The sequence below is a fragment of the Haemaphysalis longicornis genome, unplaced genomic scaffold (genome assembly GCF_048455015.1).
Source record: "Haemaphysalis longicornis isolate Haplotype H1 unplaced genomic scaffold, Haemaphysalis longicornis Haplotype H1 scaffold_1, whole genome shotgun sequence".
NCBI lineage: Eukaryota > Metazoa > Arthropoda > Arachnida > Ixodida > Ixodidae > Haemaphysalis > Haemaphysalis longicornis.
The window spans coordinates 92,167,310-92,192,621 of NW_027526203.1; the positions used below are offsets into that span (position 1 = coordinate 92,167,310).

General features: G+C 47.4%; 1 protein-coding gene and 1 long non-coding RNA gene across 13 annotated transcripts in view; both read left to right on the forward strand.

The window, feature by feature from the left end:
* LOC144178022 (papilin-like) overlaps positions 1 to 25,312 on the forward strand; it is a 758,094-nt gene that overhangs the window by 485,504 nt on the left and 247,278 nt on the right. For 10 of the 12 annotated variants that reach the window (XM_077705588.1, XM_077705615.1, XM_077705621.1 and 7 more), the window contains 2 exons: positions 21,276 to 21,404; positions 23,957 to 24,091. The exons of 1 other annotated variant lie outside the window; for it this stretch is intronic. In XM_077705588.1, the coding sequence (XP_077561714.1) occupies positions 21,276 to 21,404; positions 23,957 to 24,091 (264 nt within the window). The remainder of the gene's footprint in view (positions 1 to 21,275; positions 21,405 to 23,956; positions 24,092 to 25,312) is intronic. One more of the 12 variants, XM_077705577.1, reaches the window with a different exon arrangement.
* LOC144178102 (uncharacterized) lies at positions 8,113 to 21,265 on the forward strand. Its single transcript, XR_013323942.1, has 4 exons — positions 8,113 to 8,796; positions 14,625 to 14,736; positions 19,655 to 19,729; positions 19,806 to 21,265. It is a non-coding gene; the product is annotated as an uncharacterized LOC144178102 (long non-coding RNA).

Consider the following 25,312-nt stretch of genomic DNA (forward strand, 5'->3'; position numbering starts at 1 on the left):
ATTTCACTTTCCATTGAAGATTTACTGCGCTGGATACAATGAAATAAGTTGTGAATATTTTCCGTGCTTAACTTTGACTCCCGCAGCAAACATCCTATGGTAAGCTTTCATCACCGCTTTCGATGTGCGTTTACATTATATAGCTCATGCTGTAGTGTTTTAGACTGACCTTTCGGTATCAGCAAATAGGGACAGGATGACTCATCAGATCATGGTGGTGAGGATAATAATAAGTACTCTAGGAATAAGAGGCGTATTTAAAAATGACTTTGTTGTCCGAGGACTGTCTATAATACAAAATCCGCTTCCCTCGACTTCCAGATCCCCCACTGATCGGGTGCCGTAATGATGTTCAGTTTTACGTGTTTTCTTCTTGCTTCTGGGGAGTTTTGGCGAAGCACAGCGCACTACATCAGGACACAGACAGAGACTGCAACAGGACACAACATAGAGGGACGCCGTGCTTTGTATGATTCCCTCTCTGTGTCCTGTTGAAGTGCGCTGTGCATCAAGAATGTCAAAGTACCAAACAGCCCATCAATCCACGTTCGTAATTCCGGATACCCATCGATTTTGTTTGTAAATCTAATCTGTATTTTTCCCTAGAACACAGTATTTCCGTGTCTGGGCTGTTTGTCCCAGTACTATGTGCGGGGAGGAGCGCCAACCAAAGAATTCGGTTTCAAATAATCACAGACTTTGCTCATAACTGTGTGACGAGACGAGACCGAGAGCTGAAACACTTGTGCGCTAGATAAAGCCTGGTCAGCATGAGTTGCATGGCGTATACAAACATGGAAAGATGCTGCAACGAATATAAGAAGCATTTAAGATCATTAATTGCAGAACTAAAAAAATTATTTAGACTAAAATCGTTATACTCTTGCTGTGGGCAGCATTTGGGTAGAACACGGGAGGTTGACTTTGCCTACCAAACCAGTACAGAATTAATTCGTGTAATTATCGTCTCCTTCGTGTACAAATGGGAAGCTCCGTTACTTCGAATGCGTGCAGCTTTAATGAAAGCAATGAGAAGAGGAAATGTAGCTGTATGCTTTTCATCACCCCTGCTCTCCCCCCGACTCGTAATATCTGTATAACAAAAAATATCTACTATATATGCACTACATGCCGCATCTATATAAGACGTTTTTTATCTTAATTGACGAAATACACCTAAAGCGAATCTGACAAAAAGCAGAAGTTTGTTGCCAAACCTCCATGCAACGCTGTCAAAGGTGTTATATAAGCTTTACCTGCCAGCTAGAAAACGTTTGTGGCCACAAGTCATTGAAAATTATGCGATGAATTTGAGCACTATTGGAATCTGTTTTATTTGGCTCATATTTAATTGAAACACTGAAGTTGATGCGGCATTCTTTAAAACATTATCCAAATTCACTTTCAAAAACAATGATATGGAGTTTTGGGGGAAAATCCATTAAACATAAGCAAGAGGGCTTCAAGTAGAGTAGAACTATACATGAACCGAAGGTCAGTCCTCTTAGCACCATTAGCTGCCCTTATCGAATTCCTCTGTAGGATAATTTTCTTGTGCACGCCTGAAGGCACTCACGAAGTAGGCAAGCTCTGTATCGCCGTGACCTGAATTTCCAAACCCGCTTCACAAGAAGGCTGCTCATATCTTTTTCGCCGTGGCTCGCACCCTCAGCGGGGGGAGGGGGGGATTGGCCAAAGGTTGTAAGCGGCGGCTATTTAGTTCAGTAATAAAATGGTAAATATGGGAGTAAAAAATTAATATAACCAGCGCTAATCCGTAAGGACGTGAGAGGCAAGACGAAATGATAGTTCCACATTTCTGTTTCATTTCGTTCACTTCTCCTTCCGCTCGCTTCGTCATCGACGCCTGGGACAGATCTTTCGCCGATCTCCTAATGGCCGTCTGAATTCATAATAAGCTAGCTCTGAAGAGCAAAACAAGAACTTCTGAAAGCACCCACGAGACACTCGGAAGAGTCAAGCTAATAGCAAGCTCCCAATGGGCAACTGGATTTGGCTCATTTGTATGCGTAAAACAGCGCGATCTTGCTCATTTTCGATTTGCACTACGATTTCTGTGCACGTTCGTACACCTATTTTCTGGAGCTGTGTTGTCTAGGCAACTTCCTCCCAGTTGAGATGCATACAGCGATCAGACACGTTGCCGTGTTTTTCTAGTCACTTCAGTTTATTTGACGAATTTTCAGTTTTTGGGTCTGGCTGATTTCGAGAAAGACCCTCATTTGTTAACTAAGCATTTTCTAAGTATGTGAAGGCGCCTAGCTTGGCCTTCCAATGATGTACCGTCTAATTTTGTGCTAAACTTTCTTTTTCTCATCGGTCGGCTGTATAAGCTTCATGCATAGGCGGTTCCTCCCGACGGCGGTTACGACGAATGGCATTTCCAACTGCCCTTTCCACCGCGGCGTACTTTACCTTCCCTCCCTACCCGCGACTAGTGCATCTGGCCTTGTCACAAGTAGCGATGTCGAATGAAGAAAGCCAAGAGCCCAAGTGGCGACGTATACGTAGGGTTGTTCGTTTTCGGGTAAAACATTATTTTGCCCGATTCTTACCCCTCGAACATGTTTTAGGAGAGTCAGGTTAAACCCGATTTCTTCCCGAATGGGCCTCCTCAAAGCAGCGATTTGCACAACGCTGCACTCACGGTCCACCGTTCTGAAGCAGTCCTTTTTGGAAACAGAGCTTCCGAATTCATTCAGTATTGGCATGACTGTACCGCTCGCTACCTCAGGCTGCCCAAAGCAGCGCTGACATTTTTGTGCTAAGCTAATGGAAGCTGTGTTGTCTAAGGAACTTCCTCCCGAGTTGAGAGGCGTTCAGCGATCAAACAGGTTTCCAATGAAGACCGACATGTTGCGAAAGCAAATGATAATGTTACTAAACAAGCATGAGTGAAAAATCATGACCAGCTTTTTGTGAATAAAAATGTTTCATTTCTTCGACGTTATCAAATTTCGTCATTGTCATCATTTCGGATTCATTTCCAAACAAATTCCAAATTTCCGACATACTTTTCTAGAAAACGTTTATGTCCCCTCTATTACCAGCTTGAAATAAACTCCAATATTTAGGCGTTAGAGTAAAGAAGATCGTGATGCTATTCAAAATAAATTTCGCGTGTTACTTAGTACATCTGTAGATTTATCTCCTCCCCCGTGCCTCCCCCACCCCCAAAAAAGCAATTTCAGAATGGTTTTGCAAAAAAACCCGAGTTCTCTCCGATTAACAGTTCGAAAAATAGAAAAAATAGCACCCTATTTTTACCCCCCGATTTTAAAAGAATGTAAAACTTGAGAACCAACAACCCTGCGTATACAACACCAGGCATCAAGAACGTGCTACCGGCGCCGCCACCCTCCCTGTCCCCAGAGCAGCTCTTCCCTCAACGCCACCGCTGACACTTCCCTTTTCCTCCCCAGCTCCCTTCTCTGTCTGTTACTTCTCCACCTTTCCCTGTTGAAAATTCCATCAACCAACCATCAAGCTCATTGCTGGAAAGGTTGATTGCATTTGATGGTCGCCTCGGAAAGCTTGATGTACGTAAGAAACTGTAATGGAAGCTGCTGGAAGGGGACGCTGAAAGGTGCTGGCAGGCATGCTGGTATGCCTGCCAGCACCTTCTAGCGTCTTCCAGCACCTTCCTCCGTGCTGGCAGGCTTGCGGTGCAATGGCGGCAGATGTTGGCGTGACGCAAGCTTGACTGCTGAATTGATGATGGAAATGCATTTTCTGAATGAATGACGGCAGAAAGTCAAAATTTATACGAGAGCGAAGCGCTTGTAATAACAGAAACACAGCGGTGGCATTGACCGTTACGGGAAACTTACAAAAGCTGTCTTTTTGAAAAGGTGTTGCCGAAAACTTTATAGGCACGCTGCGCAATGACGGCAGATGCTGGCGTGACGGCAAGCTTGACTGCTGTATTCATGATGGAAAAGCATTTTCCGAACAAATGCTGGCAGCAAGCCAAAATTCATTCGATAGCGAAGGACTGATATAATAACAGAAACATAGCGGTGGCATTGGGAATTTTGAGAAAAAAAAACAATAACTGCCTTTTTGATAAGGTGCTGCTGAAAACTTGGCATATTAGAGAAAAGCTACTTTGATTAGCGCTTCTTGTTTTTAAGCCAGAACTTGAAGGGCTGGTATGAAACTGTATGCCATTTATTTGCCGTTTTTGGTGTAAGGGGGGCAGTGCCGACCTTTACGTTGAAAACATGGGCAGCTTTCTTTCGCTGCGACAGGGTCAAACCCTACGTGTTCCTTTTCGTTGTGCTGAGCCCACGGACAGAACCGTCCGTGGCATTGCTTAAATTGTACGCGGCTGACTACGGGTCTAGCGCTTCGCCCGTCCGCATTATTTCTAATCAGCTGCCTTGAGACAGATCCAACCACGGTATTATTACACAACATAATTTTCATTCCGGGCGCACATGGCCATTTCACTCATAGCTACGTTGGCTTTCGTGGGCGAGAACGGGGATGTGCGATATCTCTTTTTGTTTGAGATTGCTGGCTACACGGCTCAAAGTGAGCCTCGTTTTGGAGACCGGTGCGAGGTCAAGAATCGGTTTGACTGCCGGAATGGGTTATGTACGAGAAGCAGTAAACATAACACAATATTTGTGCATTACACCTTGAAAAACAGCGCAATAAACTCGGACGTAGAGAGGTTACACAGATACGAGCGCTGACGAGCCACTGGTGAAATTTTATTAAATTTGGCAATAAATAGAAGAAAAGAAAGCAATCATACGCCTGTCCACAAACGAGATAAATAAACAGCTTAAAAGCAGCGTCGGGAGTAAAAGTTGATAAAAAACACACAAGTTTCTTTTTATCCTGCCAGATAAGCAATCTCGCGCTTAAAGAGTGCCACGGAAGGCGAACTCACGCAATCCTCCCCCTCAGTGGCTATGACTGAAGCCTCAAAGATTTTGAGGGGATCGGGCATCACGATACCGTTTTAAAAATCGGGTTTCATTGAGCTTGGGGTAGCAATCTTTGCAATTCTTGCAGTAAGGCCAGATTGCTACCAGTCCCTGTGCGCATGTTATTTGCGTGCTCACGAAGGCGGTCGTTGACGCACCTGCCACTCTGGCCCATGTATACTCGCCCGCACTTAAGTGGGATCTAGTATACTATGCAATCCACGTATTTGACATGCTGTTTTTCATGTTTCTTCCCACAAGCAGCCCTGGGAACCTTTTTGTCATTCACCATGGCACACAATGTGGCTAGTTTGTTGGGTGCTGAAAAAACTGTCTGCACTCCTGCCTTGTCTCCTATCTTCTTCAAAGGGTGTGACACGGCGTGTACGTAGGGGATGACGTTAAGGCGGCCCCTCGCATTCTCTTGCGACCTTTTTGTAGCCCCGCTGGAGTTCACCCGTTTCAAAACGGTTTCCGCCGAGCTGCAGCAGTTCCAGCATCTTCTTCACGTGGGTGTCGACGCTCTACCAAATGGCGTGGAAAAGACGCTGGAACTTGGGTCGAAGTTTGGCCTACAGCCGCAACTGGAAAAGCCTGAGCTTTTCTCCCTGGTGCGAGGCACGGCCGAGAAAGCCAAACGTGAGGAGCAAGACCAATGCATCTTGGAAGGAGTCAGCGTGCTGCCGTCAATAAGCAACCGCCAGCGTAACAGCAAGCGCGACGTATCGAAAAGCTTGCATCACGCCGGTTTGAAACTACTTCTTGCTGACAAGGAAGGCGGTCTTACGGTTGCTACCACAGAAGAGTATGAGAGGAGGGCCGATGAGGCAATTGATGCCAACTTCCGAGGCTTGACGGGAAGGAAACCTGAAAAGGCGAAAAAGGCCGCCGTCCACTTCTGTGAGTCCCACGAGCTGCCAAAACTAGCCACCTCAATCAAGAAGGCCAAAGGCTTGCACTTGAAGAGCTTCTTCAGGCCCAAGACCCACAAGGAGTTGTGCCCATTTAGGGTAATCGTCACTGAAAGAGGCACTTGGCAGAACGCCTTTGGGCGCTTCCTCCAAAACCATCTGCCAAAACTGCCGATAGACGACCCCTTCTTGGTGCGGAACTCCCGAGCGGTCTCAGAGTTCTTGGAGACGCAGCCGTCCGACCTTTTGAGTGGCTTGTCGGTGACCTGAAAGACATGTACTACTCGCTCCCTCATTCCTTGGTTTTGGAAGCGGTGAGTGAGGCCATCGACGTGTTCGGGAACACAAGATTCCAAAGTGAGTGCGGCATCGGTACAGAAGCCTTCCTTGAGGGGCTAGCGTTTTACCTACAGTCGACTTTCGTAATGCACAACAACAAGTTGGTCCTCCAGCGAGAGGGAGTGTGCATAGGCTTCTCGATTCCACCTATGCTCAGCGACCTTCTACTTGCCGTCTTTGACAGGCGTCTGCAAAACGTCCTTCCTGACCATGCAGTCGTGAGAACGTTTCGGTATGTCGACGACTACCTCGTGCTGTTCAAGGTTTGTGGAAACCCGCTAAGCCAAGGAGACAAGCTTCTGGAGGCATTTTCATCTGTTATGACGACCTTCATATTGACGAGCGAGAGGCCAGAAGACAAGCTGCGTTTCCTTGACCTGGAATTGACCTTCGGCAGTCATGTCTGCTGGAAATATTCCCCGCGTTCACAAAAAGGACTCCTACCGTTCAGTTCGGCACACTCGAAGGTTGTAAAACGTGGGATAGCCGTGGCAGCCATCCAAAACGCAGTGACTAGGTCCTGCCATCACACGATGACGAGGAGCTTGGACAATCAGGTCAACAGACTCAATTTGGCAGGGTATCCCACGCCATTGCTGCGCAGCTCGGTGGAAACCGTTTTGAAACGGGTGAACTCCAGCGGGGCTACAAAAACAAGGTCGCAAGAGAATGACAGGGGCCGCCTTAACGTCATCCCCTACGTACACGCCGTGTCACACCCCCTGAAGAAGATAGGAGACAAGGCAGGAGTGCGCACAGTTTTTTCAGCGCCCAACAAACTAGCCACATTGTGTGCCATGGTGAATGACAAAAAGGTTCCCAGGGCTGCTTGTGGGAAGAAACATAAAAAACAGCATGTCAAATGCGTGGATTACATAGTATACGAGATCCCAATTAAGTGCGGGCGAGTATACGTGGGCCAGAGTGGCAGGTGCGTCAACGACCGTCTTCGTGAGCACGCAAATAACATGCGCACAGGGACTGGTAGCAATCTGGCCTTACTGCAAGAATTGCAAAGATTGCTACCCGAAGCTCAATGAAACCAGCATTTTAAAACGGTATCGTGATGCCCGATCCCGCGAAATCTTTGAGGCTTCAGTCATAGCCAGTAAGGGGGAGGATTGCGTGAGTTCGCCTTCCGTGGCACTATTTGAACGCGATATTGCTTATCTGGCCGGATAAAAAGAAATTTGTGTGTGTTTTATCAACTGTCACTCTCGACGCTGCTTTTAGGCTGTTTATTTATCTCGTTTGTACTGGCGTATGATTGCTTTCTTTTCTTCTATTTATTGCCAACTTTAACAAAATTTCACCAGTTGCTCGTCAGCGCTCGTGTCTGTGTTACCACTCTACGTCCGAGTGTTTTGCGCTGTTTTTCAAGGTGTCACGCATACCCAACTAGCTAAAAGTCAAGCTTTATTGTGTATTTGTGCATTCATTGGCGATTGAGTTTGAGAAACAAAAAAAAATACGCACACCTGCCCTCGCGGGAACCCTGGTGTGATGCGACGCTGAGGGGGGTTCAAGCGCAAGCGGAGAGCAACCGTCGACCGAAAGGTCGCCGGAGAGCGGCACACCGGTTATATTCTAGGCACTATAAAAGCGCAGCGCGCCCGAAGGAGAGGAATCCGCGGAGAGAGCGAGTACTGCACATGCGCAGCACCACGCGCAGCGCCGCCCACCGGCGGAGTGAGAGCGCGCTGGGCCGCACACGCTCTCACCTGGGCACGCGCCGGCGCCAGTGTGTCTGCCGCGGCTGTGACGCAACACAATTCAACACAATCCACTTTAATCCAATCCAATCCAAATCCAATCGAATCCAAGCCAAGCCAAGCCAATCCAATCGAATCCAATCCAATGCCCCTCGCGAGAGAGTGTTCGCTATCGGAGAGGAGAGCGGGAGAGTGGCTGCGGACAACGGACGCACTCCGCGGACAACAACGGACGCACGCAGGAATGACAGGGCGCCGACAAGAGATGCTCTGAGCGTCGCCTCTATTAAATGCCGCTTGTTCAGGAGCCCTACCCGTTTGTGGCGGTGGTGCAGTGGTAACGCGCTTGCTTTTTGTTGGAATGGTTGGTGGTTCGATCCTCAGTCGGTCTGTTTTTTTTTTCGCCAATAGCACGTAATGATTTTTCTTTAAACAGAAAATGTGCCCGTTCTTGGTGGTTTTTAACCAAAAGTGATTTCCCCCCAAGTGATGTCGGAGGTTTATTCCACAACTTGCTCATATACAGGATAGCCCAACAAACTCAACTTTTTGCTGGGTATGGCAACCTTATCTTTCTATTTACATTGCGTTATCGGTCTATGTTCACGCCAGAATTTGTTTCGACGCACTTTGTTCACTGTGCGACTTGTATGAACTGCGTTACGAAAAAAGAAATACCGAAACCGAAACCGAAACCCCGGCCTCAGCACTCCACTGCTCCATCCAGCAACATCGCCATGCCATCACGCAATCGTCTTTTCCTCCTCCTGGCCGCCGAGTCAGTGGAGTTGTACACGCTTGTCGAGTGCGTTGTTGTGGTTTTTTTGAAGACATTGGATTATTGTTTCGACGAAGATATGCCGCCTGTGATTTAAGGTAAGTGACTAGTCTTCTTTTCGCACTTTACTTGTGTATTTAACAGGGCAGGGCTGTTCCGTTTCGTGTTAGACGTTTGTGTCGCCGCTTAGCCCTAATGTTTTTTGACAGCGACTGATTTTGAGGGTTACGTAGATCAGCCTTTCGACCGCGGGAGTAGCAACAGTAGGGCTGTTCGATTTACAGTCCCGTTCTCACCGCAGATTCCCTGAAAGCAGTCAGTCATTCGATTTTCTTGTGTATCCTTATGGCGGGGAATCTTCGGACTCCCGCGCAATATCCGTGGTGAATTCGAGTCTGTAAATGGAAGAGCCCTAGTGTTTGGGCCATTTGTAGGCTTTTTGTTGAGCGAAGTACGGTCATACTGCTACGTTGGCTAAACGGTTTGTAGCTCGCAATAACTGACCGGCAATACGCCCGGTCGACCGCTCCAGGTTGAGTTCCCAAGAGTTATGTTTTTTTTTGTGTGGGTAGTTTTTAAGGAATGGCGATATTGTACTTCGCATCATTTGTCGTACCTGGACTGGAGTAGTACGCTTTAGGTAACTTTTAGCCGAACCACAGCAGTCTACACTCCACTGCAGGGATTGTCATTTTTCAAAGTGGTCACTCAGTAAAGTACACTGGTACAAACAAGGCTCTCTGCGTTCAGATTTAGGCTACGATGGCTGAAATTTGCGTCGCACTCGCAAGCCCCGCATGTGCATTGAATGTTTGAGTGTTCCAATCGTTCGATAATCGCATATATGTTTGTGCATGTGTATTAGTACCACCAAAAAAGTACATTCAACCCGCATTTGCTACCACGTCGAAACTACATGCGCATCGTGCTTGCGTCTGGTGCAGAGGCATAATCAATGCTGGCCGCGCATGAGGAGCGTTTAGCAGTGCAACATTCACTACCGTCTCCGAATAATTCGCGGCCACGCGTGTTGCTCAGTTAACTTTTGTTTTGGGCTCCCATTCTGTGGATGAGTGCACCCCGCACAAGAGGAAATGCTTCAAAAAAAAAAGTTGGTCTCCTGTGGACTGGTAAAGGCCGAAGGTCTCATTCTAGTAGCTTGTGTACATCATTGCACAGCAAAGAATAAACTCTTCGTAAAAACACATGACTTGATGTGAATAAATATAGTTCTAGAAAATATACCGCTAGAGAATAGATGGGAGAACAGCCTTTTCTAGATGGTTATATCACACTGAAAGTTTTTTTTTAATTTTTCAGAAGAGGATAACCTCTTTCTCATCGCAATAATTTTTTTAAGCACTGGCTATTGTCATTAGTGCAGTAATGCATTAGTGTCATGTTTCAAAATTTGCGGCCTATCATTTTTGAAAATCGTTTGAATGGGTTTGATGTCAATGTGAGCACAACCTTAAATCTGGTTCACGATGCTTCCCTAAGACATCGAGGCCGTTATTAAGGCCTAATTAGGTGCATGTTGTGAAGGAAAAAAATTGTTGCCATGATATTGATGCTACCAGTTGAAAACATGCACCGACACATCATGTCGGCTTCAAGCACTGCGTGGGAAGGAAAATTGAACCTGGTTTAAGCTGCAATCACCTAGAAGAGACTTCAGAAACAAAAAAATTGCTTCACTTGTAATTTTGTTCAGGAGTTCATCACATAGCCTTTCCAGCCTCCTTCAGCATAATTGTTAGGCTGTGTCTAGCGTTCCATTCAGATGGAATGGCAACTGTCACTAAAGTTCCGTCCAGAGGAAACACAGCTCACGTTGAGAGCAGCCTCTCTTGATTTTTACCCAACCGGCCAAACCACTACTGCTCATTGATAATTATTAATCATTATTAATAATTACACATGATCGGACTAACTCTAGCTCAATCCGGACGGATCTCCAAGCCGTCACCCGACGCCCACTTCAGAATATTTCAGCGAGAGCAGTCGGTCTTAATTTTTACCTAACCGGCCAAACCGCTTCCGCTCACTGACTCGCCAGAGTCACTGTTAATTATTAATCACTGGTAATAATTAGAGGAGATCGGGCGTAACTGCGATGGCTACGTCGGCCTTGGCTCCAGCGAGCGGGAGCGGTTCGGTCGCTTGAGTAAAAAAACCCGATACCGACTGCTCTCATCGCGTGAATTGTAAAGCGGGCGTGAAGTTTTGCTATTACAAAACGCTAACCACGGCCACACACACAAACAAAAATGGTGCGAGAATCGAACCAGGGACTACAACGTCCGTAGTCAGCCGCGGAACCACTACACCAAATCCCAGAACTAGAAATGGCGGCTAATCGGCTGGTTTTGATTTGGCGTTCAGTCTGGACGGAACGCTAGACACTCCCCAATTGTTAAGGCAACGTTATCATCATTTCCGAAAATGCAGCGATGGCGTAGAGGTAGAGCATTCGCCTCGCGTGCAGAAGGACCGTGGCTCAAATCCCGGTGCCGGACAATTCCCACCGGATAAAAAAAAAATCCGCGTATTGATGGAATTGCACAAAGGGTCGCCGGGGTCAGGCCGCACCCCAAGCCAATTGCCGGCAATGCACTCCCTCACCACAGCAGGATTGGCCACCCTGGTGTAGTAACGGCCACAACCTCCCATGAATACGCCAATTAACCCACGGCCCTCAGTCCCCAGCGGCTGCGAAGCAACTGGCCACGGTGGCGGTCAGACCTGTGACGCAGCAGAGGGTGCTAAGAATCCTTGGATCCGGACAGGCCGCCAATGGAATCTGAACCTGGCAACGCCTAACGCGCGAACCCTATCTAGCGAAGCGAGTCTAGAGGAACTAGAGGGCATTTAATGGGATCCAATAAGGCTTAGCGAGGCTAGGAGAGCAGGCGAAGCCCTTACGGTGCTGAAAAAAGGACACGTCTTATGTTACCGGGGCCTAGAGGACTGAAGAGAAGAGGGGTGTGGGTCTTCTGGTGAATAAAAGCATAGCATAGAAGAACACTATAGCATTAACGAAAGGGCAGCAGGTCTTGTAATTAGGCTCAATAAGAGGTACAAGCTCAAGGAAGTGCAGGGCTACGCACCCACATCCAGCTACAACGACCAAGTAGTGGAACGCCTCTACGAAGATGTGGAATTGGCAATGGCTAAAGTAAAAACACAGTATACCGTAGTTATGGGGGACCTCAATGCTAAAGTAGGCAAGAATCAGGCTGGAGAGAAGGCAGTTGGGAACTATGGTCTGCGCTGTAGAAATAGCACGGGGGACCTACTAGTTGAGCTTGCAGAACGGAATAACCTACGCATAATGAATACCTTCTTCTGTAAACGGGAGAGTCGGAAGTGGACCTGGAGGACCCCGAATGGGGAGCATAAAAATGAAGTAGACCTCATATTATGCGATAACCCTGGCGTCGTGCAGGATGTGGAAACACTCTGAAGGGTAAGGTGCAGTGACCACCGTATGGAAAGATCTCAAATTAGGCTAAGTTTGAGGAGGGACCGAAACAAGCTAGTACGAAAGAAGCCGATAAATGAGCTAACAGTAAGACGTAAAGTAGAAGAATTCGGGATAGCGCTGCAGAACCGATATTCAGCTCTTAACGAGGAAGCCGAGCTTACGACACAGGAAGCCAGCGACAACCTTACACGTATTATCACGGAGTGTGCAGTAGAAGTCGGGGGCACTCTGGCTAGACAGGATACTGGCAAACCTTCACAGGAGACGAAAGATCTAATTAGGAAACGGCAAACCATGACACTCTCCACCGCAGCTGACAGAATAGAACTAGCGGAGCCTTCGAAGTTAATCAATAAGCGTAAGACAGCTGACATACGGAAGTATAATATGGAGAGGATCGAATACGCTGTAAAGAACGGAGGTAGCCTGAAAGCTGTGAAGAGGCGTCTTGGCGTGGGGGAAAAATCACATGTATGCACCTAAAGATAAGCAAAGCAATGTCATCACAAATAGGGATAAAATAGTCACAGTGGGCGAAGAGCTCTACAGGGATCTGCACAGTAGCCGGGACATCCAGGATAATGCCGAACGAGACAGTAGCTCAGAGGAGATAGACATCCCACCAGTAACGACCGAAGAAGTGAGGAAGGCTTTGAAAGAAATGAAAGGGGGCAAAGCACCTGGTGAGGATCAGATAACAGCAGACCTCCTGAAGGAGGGAGGAGAAATTGTACTTGAAAAACTGGCAAACCGGTATACGCAATGCCTAATGACCGCAATGTACCGGAATCTTGGAAGAACGCGAACATCATCCTAATCCATAAGAAAGGTGACATGAAGCACATGAAAAATTAGAGGCCGATCAGCTTACTGTCAGTCGTCTACAAGTTACTTACAAAGGTAATCGCTAACAGAATTTCTGCAACCTTAGATTTCAGTCAACCTAAAGAACAAGCAGGGTTCCGTAAAGGTTATTCAACAATAGACGATATTCACACCATCAATCAGGCGGTGAGTATACTGAACCCCTATATATAGCCCTCATAGATTATGAGAAAGAATTTGACTCCGTTGAAACCCTAGCACTCATTCAGGCATTACGGAACCAGGGAACAAATGAGCATTATGTAAGAATACTAGAGGATATCTACAATGGGTCTACAGCTACCATCATCCACCATAAGGAGAGCAGTAAAATACCTATAAGGAAGGGTGTCTGGCAAGGATACACAATCTCTCCAATGTTATTCACAGCATGTTTACAAGAAGTATTCAGAACGTTGGATTGGGAACAGGTGGGAGTAAGGGTTAATGGAGAATACCTCAGTAACCTCAGATTTGCTGATGACATTGCCTTACTAAGTAACTCGGGGGACGAATTGCAAAGCATGCTTTCCGCACTGGACGAACAGAGTAGAACCGTGGGCCTGAAAATTAATATGCAGAAAACTAAAGTAATGATCAATAACCTCGGGACAGCACAGCGGTTTGAGATAGGTGGCGAGTCAGTGGAAGTGGTAAGCGAATATATCCACTTAGGCCAAGTTGTGACCCCAGATCCCAACCATGAGGCAGAGATAATTAGAAGGATTAGAATAGGGTGGGGTGCATATGGCAGGCATTCTCAGATAATGAATAGCAGCCTACCATTGTCGCCGAAGAAGAAAGTGTATGACAGCTGCATCCTACCGGTACTCACCTACGGGGAAGAAACTTGGAGGCTCACTAAGAGGGTTCAACTTAAATTGAGAACGACTCAGCGGGCAATGGAGCGTAAAATGATAGGTGTAACATTAAGGGGCCAGAACAGAGCGGAGTATGTCAGGGAACAAACACGTGTCTAGACATATTAGTAGAGATTAAGAAGAAGAAATGGACGTGGGCAGGGCATGTAATGCGAAGGCAAGATAACCGCTGGTTATTAAGGATAACAGAGTGGGTCCCTAGAGAAGGGAAGCGCTGCAGGGGCGGCAGAAAGTTAGATGGGCAGATGAAGTTTGCGGGGATAAATTGGTCACAGTTGGCACAGGACCGAGGTAATTGGAGAATAATGGGAGAGGCCTTTGCCCTGCAGTGGGCTTAGATAGGCTGATGATGATGATGATGATATCATTTAAGTCTGCGCTTTGTCACAGAATCGTGGAGGCAATTTGCCGTAGTAGCAATGACAGAGCTCATCTTGGCACCTTTTTACGCATACATGAACTGGTCATAATGAACGGCATCTACTTGCAAAGAGAGAATTGAGTTAGAAACTTGATCGTTGATATTGTCACTATGCTGTGATAGTCACTTCGGCGTTCTCATTTTAACGTTCTCATATTCTCACTTGGTGTGTAAAGAACACCTTGCTCGACAACTTAATATTGCATTTAGAACTTTGAAGGATTAAGGCTAATGCAACTTGCTTGCTGTTTGCCACTCACTGCCGTCTTGCAGGCTGCTGACTGTTACAGCTTGCTGTGGAGATCAGCTGGCATGCCCTACTTTGATTATCTGGATGGACCTCTAATCAGATGTCACTGGCTGTTTTTCAGGTTGGTTATAATAGGTGAGCACCTAGTTATATACAATTATAGTGCAATGCTGTGACGTGCACTGGGAAATTCTGTTAAGGCCAATCCACACGGCAGACTAAAACGATTATTTGGACCGCGGTCTGCGCATCACGTGATAGAGCGTCACCAGTTCGTGCGGACCGACGTTGGACCACACAGGACCGCAGCCTTCGCGGTACAAATATTCGCCGAGGCTTTTCGGTCCGCAGTCTCGACGGCGTACCGCGACATCAGTCAGCGTGTTCTGACAGCGGCCGCGTCGCGTGGGCGGAGCCGGGTCCAGTTGCGCCAATAGAGAACGTCGCGGGAGCGCGGCTGTTTCGAAGCGCTCGAAGGAGCCTGTCAATCACCCCCGGTTGGATAGGCAGCGGGCTAGGCTTACAATCGCGGCGCATACTTAATGCGCGCTTTCACTAGATACCCCTATGTCTCTTACCAGTGCGATGCTAGCCATCATCGTCACATTGCTTCCCGCATGTGGACCTCAATATAAGGGAAGAATTTGGTTCCAGCGAGCGGTGACGAGCCGTATGCAACCCGGGTTGCCCCGCCGTCGCCGGTCGTCGTGTCGCCTTCATGCAAACGACGCCGGCGGCTGCGTGAGCGCGCCCTCCCGCATGCATGTGGCCGGCTGTTATTGTGGGGATGAAATGGTTCGTGCAGGCTTGTGCGTTACATGTTATTGCGGCCCAACGGCGCCAGTGTTAAACCTTCTAGCTTGCGAGTTCAGACGGTCGGCTATTCGTGGTCCGCTCAGCCCGCCATGTGGAATCGCCTTGCTGTAGGTCGGACCGCAGCGGACCTTGACGTCGCGTCACGTGACCGATTGGACCGTGGACTTGGTCCGTCTTGTGGATCGGTCTTTACCAGAACTTGCCAAATTTGACCGAGAGTGAGGTGCTTTGGTCTTCCAATAGCACTGTATATATATGCATGTCGGCTTCTTCATTTCAGCAATTCATTGCTCTCCGAGTTTGGAATCAGTGAATTTGGATGTATTGTATTTAACGTCTTTATGTAATGTTTAACCTGAACCTTTGCTGCCATTGTTCATTGGACTGGTGAAACAAAATCACGATCGGTGGGAGTTGTTCGTCAAAACTCTTACCTCCCCTCGCGGGAACCCCTGTGTTGATGCGACGCATAGGCGGAGCGGCGAAGTGACCGCGTTTTATAGCGCGCATAACGTTGAGGGGACTGCGTAAGCCAGCCCCAGTCGATGACGACGTTGGCGTACTTGTAAAGCGGCGTTGACTCTAGGTGTTTGAGCCAAGCGTGGATGTTGCTTCGCCGGAGAACGGCACAGCGGTTATATGCGCAGCGCGCCCAAAGGAGAGGAAACCGCGGAAGAGAGAGTACTGCACATGCGCCGGCCCCAGCGCGTCTGCCGCGGCTATGACGCAACGTGCCGCGCCTATGACGCAACACAATCCAACACAATCATCTTCAATCCAATCAAATCCAACCCAAGCCAATCCAATCCAATGCCCCTCGCGAGAGAGTGTTCGCTATAGGAGAGGAGAGGGGGTGAGCGGCGGAGAGCACAGCTGGCGCGGCGAGGAGAATGGGGGAGGGGGGGACAACGCCGACGACGACGACGCCGGAGGGACAAGGCGAGTGAATCAGATGCTCTGCATCTAAAAAAGAGAGAACTAGTATGCTCAAGATGTGACATTTAGAAGTGACACAGTTCAAACAAAGTTAAAAAAAAACGTGGCGCAAACTAGACGGGACAAGAGAGACAAGAAACAGATACAGGCGCCAACTCAGACTTCAGGACCCGGCAAATCCTTCGTGCATGGCCCCATGATGGTTCTTGTACCCCGAAGAGCAGTTGAACTTCCAGGGGCACCACCTTCCGTTTGATGCAGTAGGTGAGTAGCCTCGACCGGCAATTGGAAACAGCTATAAGGTTAACACAAGTAGTAATTTGACTTTGCGTGGTCTGTCGACATAGAAAAGAGCTCAGTGTAGAAGAAATACGACTTAACAAAACTTGTTGCTGAGCTAGTTGGTACATAGTTAAAACAAAGTTAAAAAACGTGGCGCAAACTAGACGGGACAAGAGAGACAAGAAACACAGATACAGGCGCCAACTCAGATTTCAGGACCCGGCAAATCCTTCGTGCATGGCCCCATGATGGTTCTTGTACCCCGAAGAGCAGTTGAACTTCCAGGGGCACCACCTTCCGTTTGATGCAGTAGGTGAGTAGCCTCGACCGGCAATTGGAAACAGCTATAAGGTTAACACAAGTAGTAATTTAACTTTGCGTGGACTGTCGACATAGAAAAGAGCTCAGTGTAGAAGAAATACGACTTAACAAAACTTGTTGCTGAGCTAGTTGGTACATAGTTCAAACAAAGTTGTACCAACTAGCTCAGCAACAAGTTTTGTTAAGTCGTATTTCTTCTACACTGAGCTCTTTTCTATGTCGACAGTCCACGCAAAGTCAAATTACTACTTGTGTTAACCTTATAGCTGTTTCCAATTGCCGGTCGAGGCTACTCACCTACTGCATCAAACGGAAGGTGGTGCCCCTGGAAGTTCAACTGCTCTTCGGGGTACAAGAACCATCATGGGGCCATGCACGAAGGATTTGCCGGGTCCTGAAGTCTGAGTTGGCGCCTGTATCTGTGTTTCTTGTCTCTCTTGTCCCGTCTAGTTTGCGCCACGTTTTTTAACTTTGTTTGAACTATGTACCAACTAGCTCAGCAACAAGTTTTGTTAAGTCGTATTTCTTCTACACTGAGCTCTTTTCTATGTCGACAGACCACGCAAAGTCAAATTACTACTTGTGTTAACCTTATAGCTGTTTCCAATTGCCGGTCGAGGCTACTCACCTACTGCATCAAACGGAAGGTGGTGCCCCTGGAAGTTCAACTGCTCTTCGAGGTACAAGAACCATCATGGGGCCATGCACGAAGGATTTGCCGGGTCCTGAAGTCTGAGTTGGCGCCTGTATCTGTGTTTCTTGTCTCTCTTGTCCCGTCTAGTTTGCGCCACGTTTTTTAACTTTGTTTGAACTATGTACCAACTAGCTCAGCAACAAGTTTTGTTAAGAAGTGACACGGCCGCTTGATGTCCCTCTTTTGGTGCAGCCCGCCGAATGGTCCTCTCCACCTATGAGAACGATAGTTCTCTTTCCCTCTACCGCGTCGCCTGTGGCGCACGCTATCAGTGATGCGGCGGCGTCAATTCGTAAAGTGGTCACAAAATCAGCCATCCGTGCTAGCAGGTCTTGGTTAGGCAGTATTACTGCGCTTTGCCATGCGTCACTTGAGACCCCTTGCTGAACAGGCTGCAGTCACATATTTACGTGGAGTAGATAATATGGGATTATGATAATATCAGTAGATAATAGGTCCTTAATATGGGATTGCACTATTCAGCTTATTTTACTGGAATTTTCTATTCTGAAGCCTGTTAGTGAGCTTTGGGCTTTTTCTGAAGGAACTTCGGGCTGCTGATGACAACAGGCCGAAATATCAATGTGGCGTGGGACAGCTTCATTTTTTCCGCGTTCGGCTCAATGTGCGATCAGCTTAAGAGTCGAACTGGTTTCACAGTTCACAACTTTTGTTGGATCTTAAAGAGGGCCTTGAGAACAAAACATTCCCTAACTTTCTGCATTCCATTAAACATCCCTCTCTCTCTCTAGAAGATTTGTTCTGAGGTTTTTAATGAGATGGTTTGGTCAAATAACAGGAACGATGGGTCGTTTTCCCGCACTGGATGTAGCACAACATGCTGTAGTGTGTTGTCAACCCACATGCCTAGAAACATGGCGTTGTTTGTCTGGTGGCTGTCTGTGGCAATACGGATAATGAGGAACCCCGCCTCTTCCACGTAGCTGAGCACACTAAAATTGAGATTACGGAGCCGGTTATGCTTCAGTTTCCCGGTAAAAAAATAGCCTAAGGGAATAACGTCAGCCGTGGAAAGCTCCCGCAGGACAAACCAAAGGAGCCTGCAGGCTATTTCAGTGGCACTGCCGGTTTGACGTTGAAGGCCGAAAATTTTGTCGCCTTGACAGTCATAAATTACTTTTTGCTGCATTGACATTTCGTCAGTAATCAGGCTGCAGTATGGCTCTTTTAGCGACCGCAAGCTTTGTCCCTCCACTGAAGCCGTTCCTTTATTAGGTTTGTTACTCGAGTCTCCTGCAGAAGGTCCGACGAGATTTTTAGTGTGCTTTGACACGGCAGCTCCAGCAGTTTTCTGCCCCTCACATGCTCGTAACCTTTACAAGAAGTCGCCTTCCACAACACGTTCCCGCAACGCGGGTTCCTGCCTAGTCAGCGCGCCTTATCACTATTGAAAATCTGTTCCGTGACAAATTTGGCACACCAGTCTCCGTCTTGTGCGGCTTCCGAAAGGGTCTTTAGTGCTTGCGCAGCTCGGTTGTCCTCATAGTGTTGAACTTTCTCTAAATTCATCACAAGTTTGCTGAAGTTTTTGCAAGCGTTCGTTTAGTCTGCACTTTCATCTCAATACGGTGTGCGTTTCTTTTCGTCGCTTCAATGCATCCAACCAGGTTAAATGTCATCTGCCATTCTTCACCTTTTTCAATTTACCGTGTTCCTAACCGTCAACACACATGCCTGAAGCAACGTTTTCTTGCGTCTGGTATTCACTGGCTGCGCTTGGAGCGTTGAATTCTTCTAGACGAGAGTGTTTTGCTTTTTTCCCTTCCTGCTGCTAACGCATGTTCCCTTGAAATTCTTGCTTGCATGCATGTGCGCTTGCGTCTTACTAAAATCCTTTCTTGGGAAAGGCATTGCCACCATGCGATGCCTTTTAGAGCAGTGCACGTCATGAGCAGCGTTCCATGACCTGAAGGGAGTCTTAGCAGGATGGTTTCCACTTAATTTGGTGAAAATGTTATTTTTCTGCTGATTTTCGATTTTTAGGGCGAAGAGGAATGGCAGAAGCAAGGGACCACATCGGAGTGACCATCTCAGAATGTTTACGGAGGCATGTGAAATGTGTGTATACATTTGTTTGGAGTCGATCTGGATTGTGTAAGCTTTAGTGTGTAACTCAGTTTTTTTTTCTTTTCAGCTGCCCACCTGTTCGAAGATAGTCACCATATTTGATATTTAATGATAATATTTTCAACGTTAAAACCAAGTTCGTTTTGTGTAGTATTTTTAAGCACCCCAGCACACACCTCTAAGCTCTCATAAAATGCTTGATAAGTTTCCAGAGCGTTGTAGCAGGATAGCATAAAAATGATCACGACATGAATGGACAGAGCAAAACGCAAGTCATGCAAGCTTAGTTATTTGCTGCAAATCTTATTTTATAAATTTATTTGCAAGAAGTGAAACCAGTTTTTAATTAGCATTGCATAGCACCTTTCCTTTTCATGTCGTCATCATTTTTGTGCAATTTCGCTTATCTGCCGTCATACCGTCACCCAACCTGCCAGCATCGACGCTACCATTGCCGTCAGCTACCAGCATGCCGTCAGCTACCGACGTCTACCAGCATGCCGGCATCCATCACCCTGCCGGCATGGAGTCATCTGCCGTCATGCCATCATTAATGCCATTGCCGTAATCCACCGTGTTGATGTTTGAAGGATTCATTAAACTCCACATTTTCAAATGGGTTGCAATTTCTCTCAATTCACGAGCGGCAATTTTGATTTCTGAACGCATGATGGCAGGTACTCCGGGGGAATGCGCAGAAAGTGCTCGGCTGTGCTTTGATGGTCAAAGACATCTCAGTCAGCATTGTACCTTTACATCCTGTGGGGACCAGGGTTTTTAGACCTAGCTCGCACTCGAGACTCAGCCTCAAGGCTAGCTCCACTGAACTCCGCCACGGGCCCTCAACTGGCGCAGCCCAGCGAACAGCAGGGAACACACCGCCAACACCAATTTTTATGGTTACCACAATCATTTTTATTACAATCAATTTTTATGGTTACCACGCCGGGCGCGTCGCTCCTGCACCGACAGGACCCCGTGGTCAGGACGGGAGGAGGAAGGCCCAGCGGAGCAACACGTACACGCGTCCGCTTGCGTTGGTGGCTGTTCCCAGAGAGCCCTTCCTCGTCGCCCACCCCCGGACAGTCCGGCCGCGCGATGAGGGGGTCGCGGTCGTCCTCCCGCAGCGGAGGAGCGCACGGCTGCAAGGAGGGAGATCTCGCCCTCGCGGCGGGCCGAGTTGCAGGGCCTCCGGAATTCCCGTAATGCTCCCGTGATGTATGACCAGTCAATGCAGGCAATAGTACGTGAAATTTGGAAGTAAATAATTCATGTCTTGGTCGCCTGATGACTTGTTTTTCTGTTTTATTTCCCTCATTACCGTCCCGCTTACAGGGTTTTTAGCCGGCAGCAAGAGCCCTACCTTCAGTGAGAGAGTTCTCTTGACGCCTCGGGGTAAGGCTTGAACGCATTACATGTGGTGCTTGCAACGATTCCCAAACAGTTCCCGGGTATAAATTGCGTGTAACGGCATTCCGACGCACAACTGAGCATGGTTCTGCTTTTCACCCTTCTAAAAGCTGCATCCGCCGCGCAGTTCAACCGGTGGATTCGGGAGCCATCCGCTGTGCCGAGTGGGGTTCTTGCGGCCTCGCCTGCCCGCATTGCTGCTACCGGCGCGAAGAAGACGGCTGCATAGTGTGCAACTGTTTTGCGTCCCACATTGGTGAGTGAGCGTGCTGAGCGTGTCGCTACACCTTCTAGCATAATGCTTTTGCGGCTGATGCGCACCGTCTCTTGCGACAAGTACAACGCGGTGGTACCGCGGAAGTAGGAAGTCGAATATTTGGAGCCGTCGCGAAATGTTCGGAAGCACGTAAGACACTATATTTGTGTATTTGAAGAATGGAATGGCAGTCAAGAACCAGTTTAGAACATCGCGGGCAGAATTCATTTCTAATGATCAACATTTCCGCTCAATTGCACACTTACCAGGAGAGCATTACTTACTGCAAAACTCGCAGGAATCGGCATGTAATGATGCTGGTAATCTTACAGGAAAGCATTGGGACGACGTAGCGGACATGCTTCCTTTCAGTTGCAGCCACTTCTTGAAAAAATTGCCACAAAAGGAAAGCACCAACAGACTTTTGCAGCGAGGAAATCACGCAGTGCCGATAACAATCACAATGCTTCCAGGCTTCAAGGAGCGAGTGAAAGCGTTCGTCGCAAGCGCGGACAGCACTCTGGACTGCGTGATTTGCTCGTCGCAGGAGACCGGCCTTCCGTTTCTCCCTCCTTTCGGGGCTGTTTTTTTAGAGCGGCTGCCGAAATCGTTTATGTGTGCACCTGAAAGGCAATAGCTCCTGCACGGCTGCAATGGCACAATTTGCGCGCTTGAAGAACGCCATGATCTGGAAAGAGAAAATTTTTAAGCAAGTGTCTAGCTTAGCTGATGGCCATAGAGCAGTAATTTTTGGCTGAGGTACTTTGTTACACCCTGTTCTAAGAACTGGAGGTGTTTGTTGACTAAATGCTGAAAACATTTAGGATTCAGGAAGAGTTAAGAAAACTGTTGCAGGGCCCCTTTAAAGCACGGGGTCTTCGCAAACAATGCGGGGTGCCAGCGCAATTTCAGCGCGAGAATGACACCGAGATCACGAGAATGTTAAACTGCCTTTCCATTTCTTCGTCGCTAGGCCCCTTCACGTAGCTTTATTCTGCTGGACGTTGGACAGTAAAAAGTATCGAAATGCTGACTCGCCTCCGAATTCCGGAAACATTTTTAACTGCCTTCCCCTAATTAGCTTCCGTCCATTCGCATTGCCGGTCCATGGGTTAAAACGCTTGAGCCGGCTACTGGTGTTCCCTCGTGTTTGGGAGAGACGTTTTCTAGGCCAGAAACTTTCCATGTCGTCCGTGAAGCGTTTCAGTGGCCCTTAAAATTTTCCACTGCTGACGAGGTGTTCTTTCAGCGCCGAGCAGGATTATGTCTCCTCCTTCGAAGCTCTTCTGGGGCGCTGTGATGCGAGGTACCCGCAGCGCAGCTTTAGACATTCCTGCTTCCGTCGCCTGCAGAACTAACCCATTATGCCGCTACCGTGCTGCCATTGCCGGGTGATGGCAGGTTTCGCAGAAGCGATGGCGTCATTATTGCCGCGGGTAGGAAGGCTCATTATGTCAGACCAACTAGCCCGTCAGGATACTTTAATGTAGGAAGGATCCTTAGAGGTACGTCAGCTTTGTGAGCTTTAGCGCTGAAAAGTCATTCAAACAGTTGTTCATGCTGTTGTCGATCGCCTTTACAGGGGCAGGAAGGGGTCCACTGTAACACAGGTTCTTTGCGCAAGACTCAGGGATTCAGTCGGCCGGGCATCAAACACAGGCGCAATAGCTTCCCTCGATTTTTAAATAAAGGTTCCACAAGGTAAAACAAGGTTAAATCTTCCATTAAATCCGTTTAAATACAGCTCTGTGTCAGTGTGTGTGTGTGTTTGTGTGTGCGTGCGTGCGTGCGTGTGTGTGTGCGCGTGCGTGCGTGCGTGTTTGTGTGCGTGCGTGTGTGTGTGTGTGTGTGTGTGTGTGTGTTGTAAACAAAAGATAATGTTCAGCCAGTACACGACCGGGGCGAATAAACATTTTTAAACAGTAAAACTGCCATCTTGTTAAAACTGGCAAACACAGCGCAGCCGCCACATTTTACGCCCACATCTTAAGCCACAAAAGCGTAAATGGCTTCTGCCTTCCCTGACCCGGAGTGATTTAAAAATCGTTGCTGCTCCTCTAGGTCTCGTTGCTGAACTGCAGTTCCTTGAAAGCAGACATGGTAAAGGCATAACTCCAATCCAAAACGGTCCGTCAACGTCGACGTAAAGCTATCGCGTCATAAATTCTAAGACGTAAACGTAGTTGTAACCTGAGCGTTTTTATTGCGGAGGTATTCTTTACGAAAGGAGTAAAAACTAGCTATGGACATTTCTGAGCCAGTGCTGGTACAATACCTCACCGCACTTTGTTAAAAGTTATTTTTTATACCTCCACGTTCGTGTTACGTGATATGACAGACGGAATAAGTGAATAAAATGCTCCATAGAGATTGCGCATTTTAATACAGATGTTCTTCAGAGCTTGAAAACAGGCCGCCGGTACACCTTAGGGGAGCCTATGGCGGAAAGTTGTCATAAGCAAAAGCTGCAACTTTACACACTGTAAATGAAGAAAAGTAGATTCAACCCCGACTTTTTCTGCAGTTTGCTTGGTTCCTCTCGACGTGCGCAGATAACCTATTCAAGGAGGCCAATTGCCTAGCGGCTACAGAGCTCTGCCCGGCAGACTGCCAGAGCCGGGAGGCGTCCGAGTCGTGCTTCGCCTGCGAATGTCCAGCTGGAGATGGCAGCATGCAACCTGCTCTCGGTGAGACACATGCAAGCAGAGAACGCAACTTGGAAAAAACAGCGCCAAAAAACGATACGACAGGGAGTAAAGACGAACACAGTGACAAGCTCAGACAAAATCAGAGTAAAGACAAACTCAGCGCAGTGTTTGTCTTTACTCCCTGTCGTATCGTTTTGTGGCGCTGTTTTTTCTAGGTGGCATCATGCACCAACTAGCCCGTCTCAGTTCACTTGTGCAGAGAACGCAGTTAGAATAGAATAGAATAGGACTTAATTTCACATCAGTTGCATGATGTAGGAGACCTGCGGAAAAAGCTGAAAGAAGTCAGCTTGACAAGGCCGCAGGCCCCCTCATTGGCATGACACATAAAATTCGCGATCACATGATATATAAAATTGGCATACATGGGCATGATACAAAAAAAAAAGGCATGATAGACAAACAGAGAAATAAAACAGACTTTTTTCGGAATGAAAGAAAATGAAACCACGAGAGATCACTATCATTAGTGTTAGGCACGCTGCCTAACACCAAATGATAACTACGACATTTCTTTTATTACATATCTGCGCCTGATAGCGCGCGCACACAAATTAGCATATTGACACATATCAAACAAATTAACACAACGTACAAACTAACACCACTATAGCCAAAGGTGACGAATTAGCCGAATAACAAATTTGAGACAGGCAACAAAAGGCATGTACTACATTTTGAAATTCTCTCGCAATGCCTTAAAACTGATGTTCTGAAGCTTGACGTTTCTAGCATCCAAACTGTTTAATAGCCGAGGTAGTCTGTTTAACATTTGTAGACCGCATGTAGTTCTAGTATTCGTGATTTTCCATGGTTCAAAATGACGCGTCTTATATGTTTCTACATTTTTTTCCAGTTTAGCTATTTTCTGAATGGAACCATCACCGCGTTTACTTTCTTGTTTAAATACCTTGGAAAGTCGATAGTCGTAACATTTCGTGGCTGGGACAATATTGTATTTTGTGAATAAGTCGCCTGTATGATGGTGCATCGGTACATTTTCAACAGCTCGTAAAAACTTTTTTTGTAGAATGAGTAGTCTGTCTACATTATATTTAGTTGTTGACGCCCATACCAAGTGACAGTAGTTGAGTCTAGAAGAGAAAATGCTATTGTAAATCAACATCAGAATATGGCGAGGGAATACATGGCGGTTGCGAGAGACTATGCCTAATAACTGCGATAGCTTTTTTGAAATGA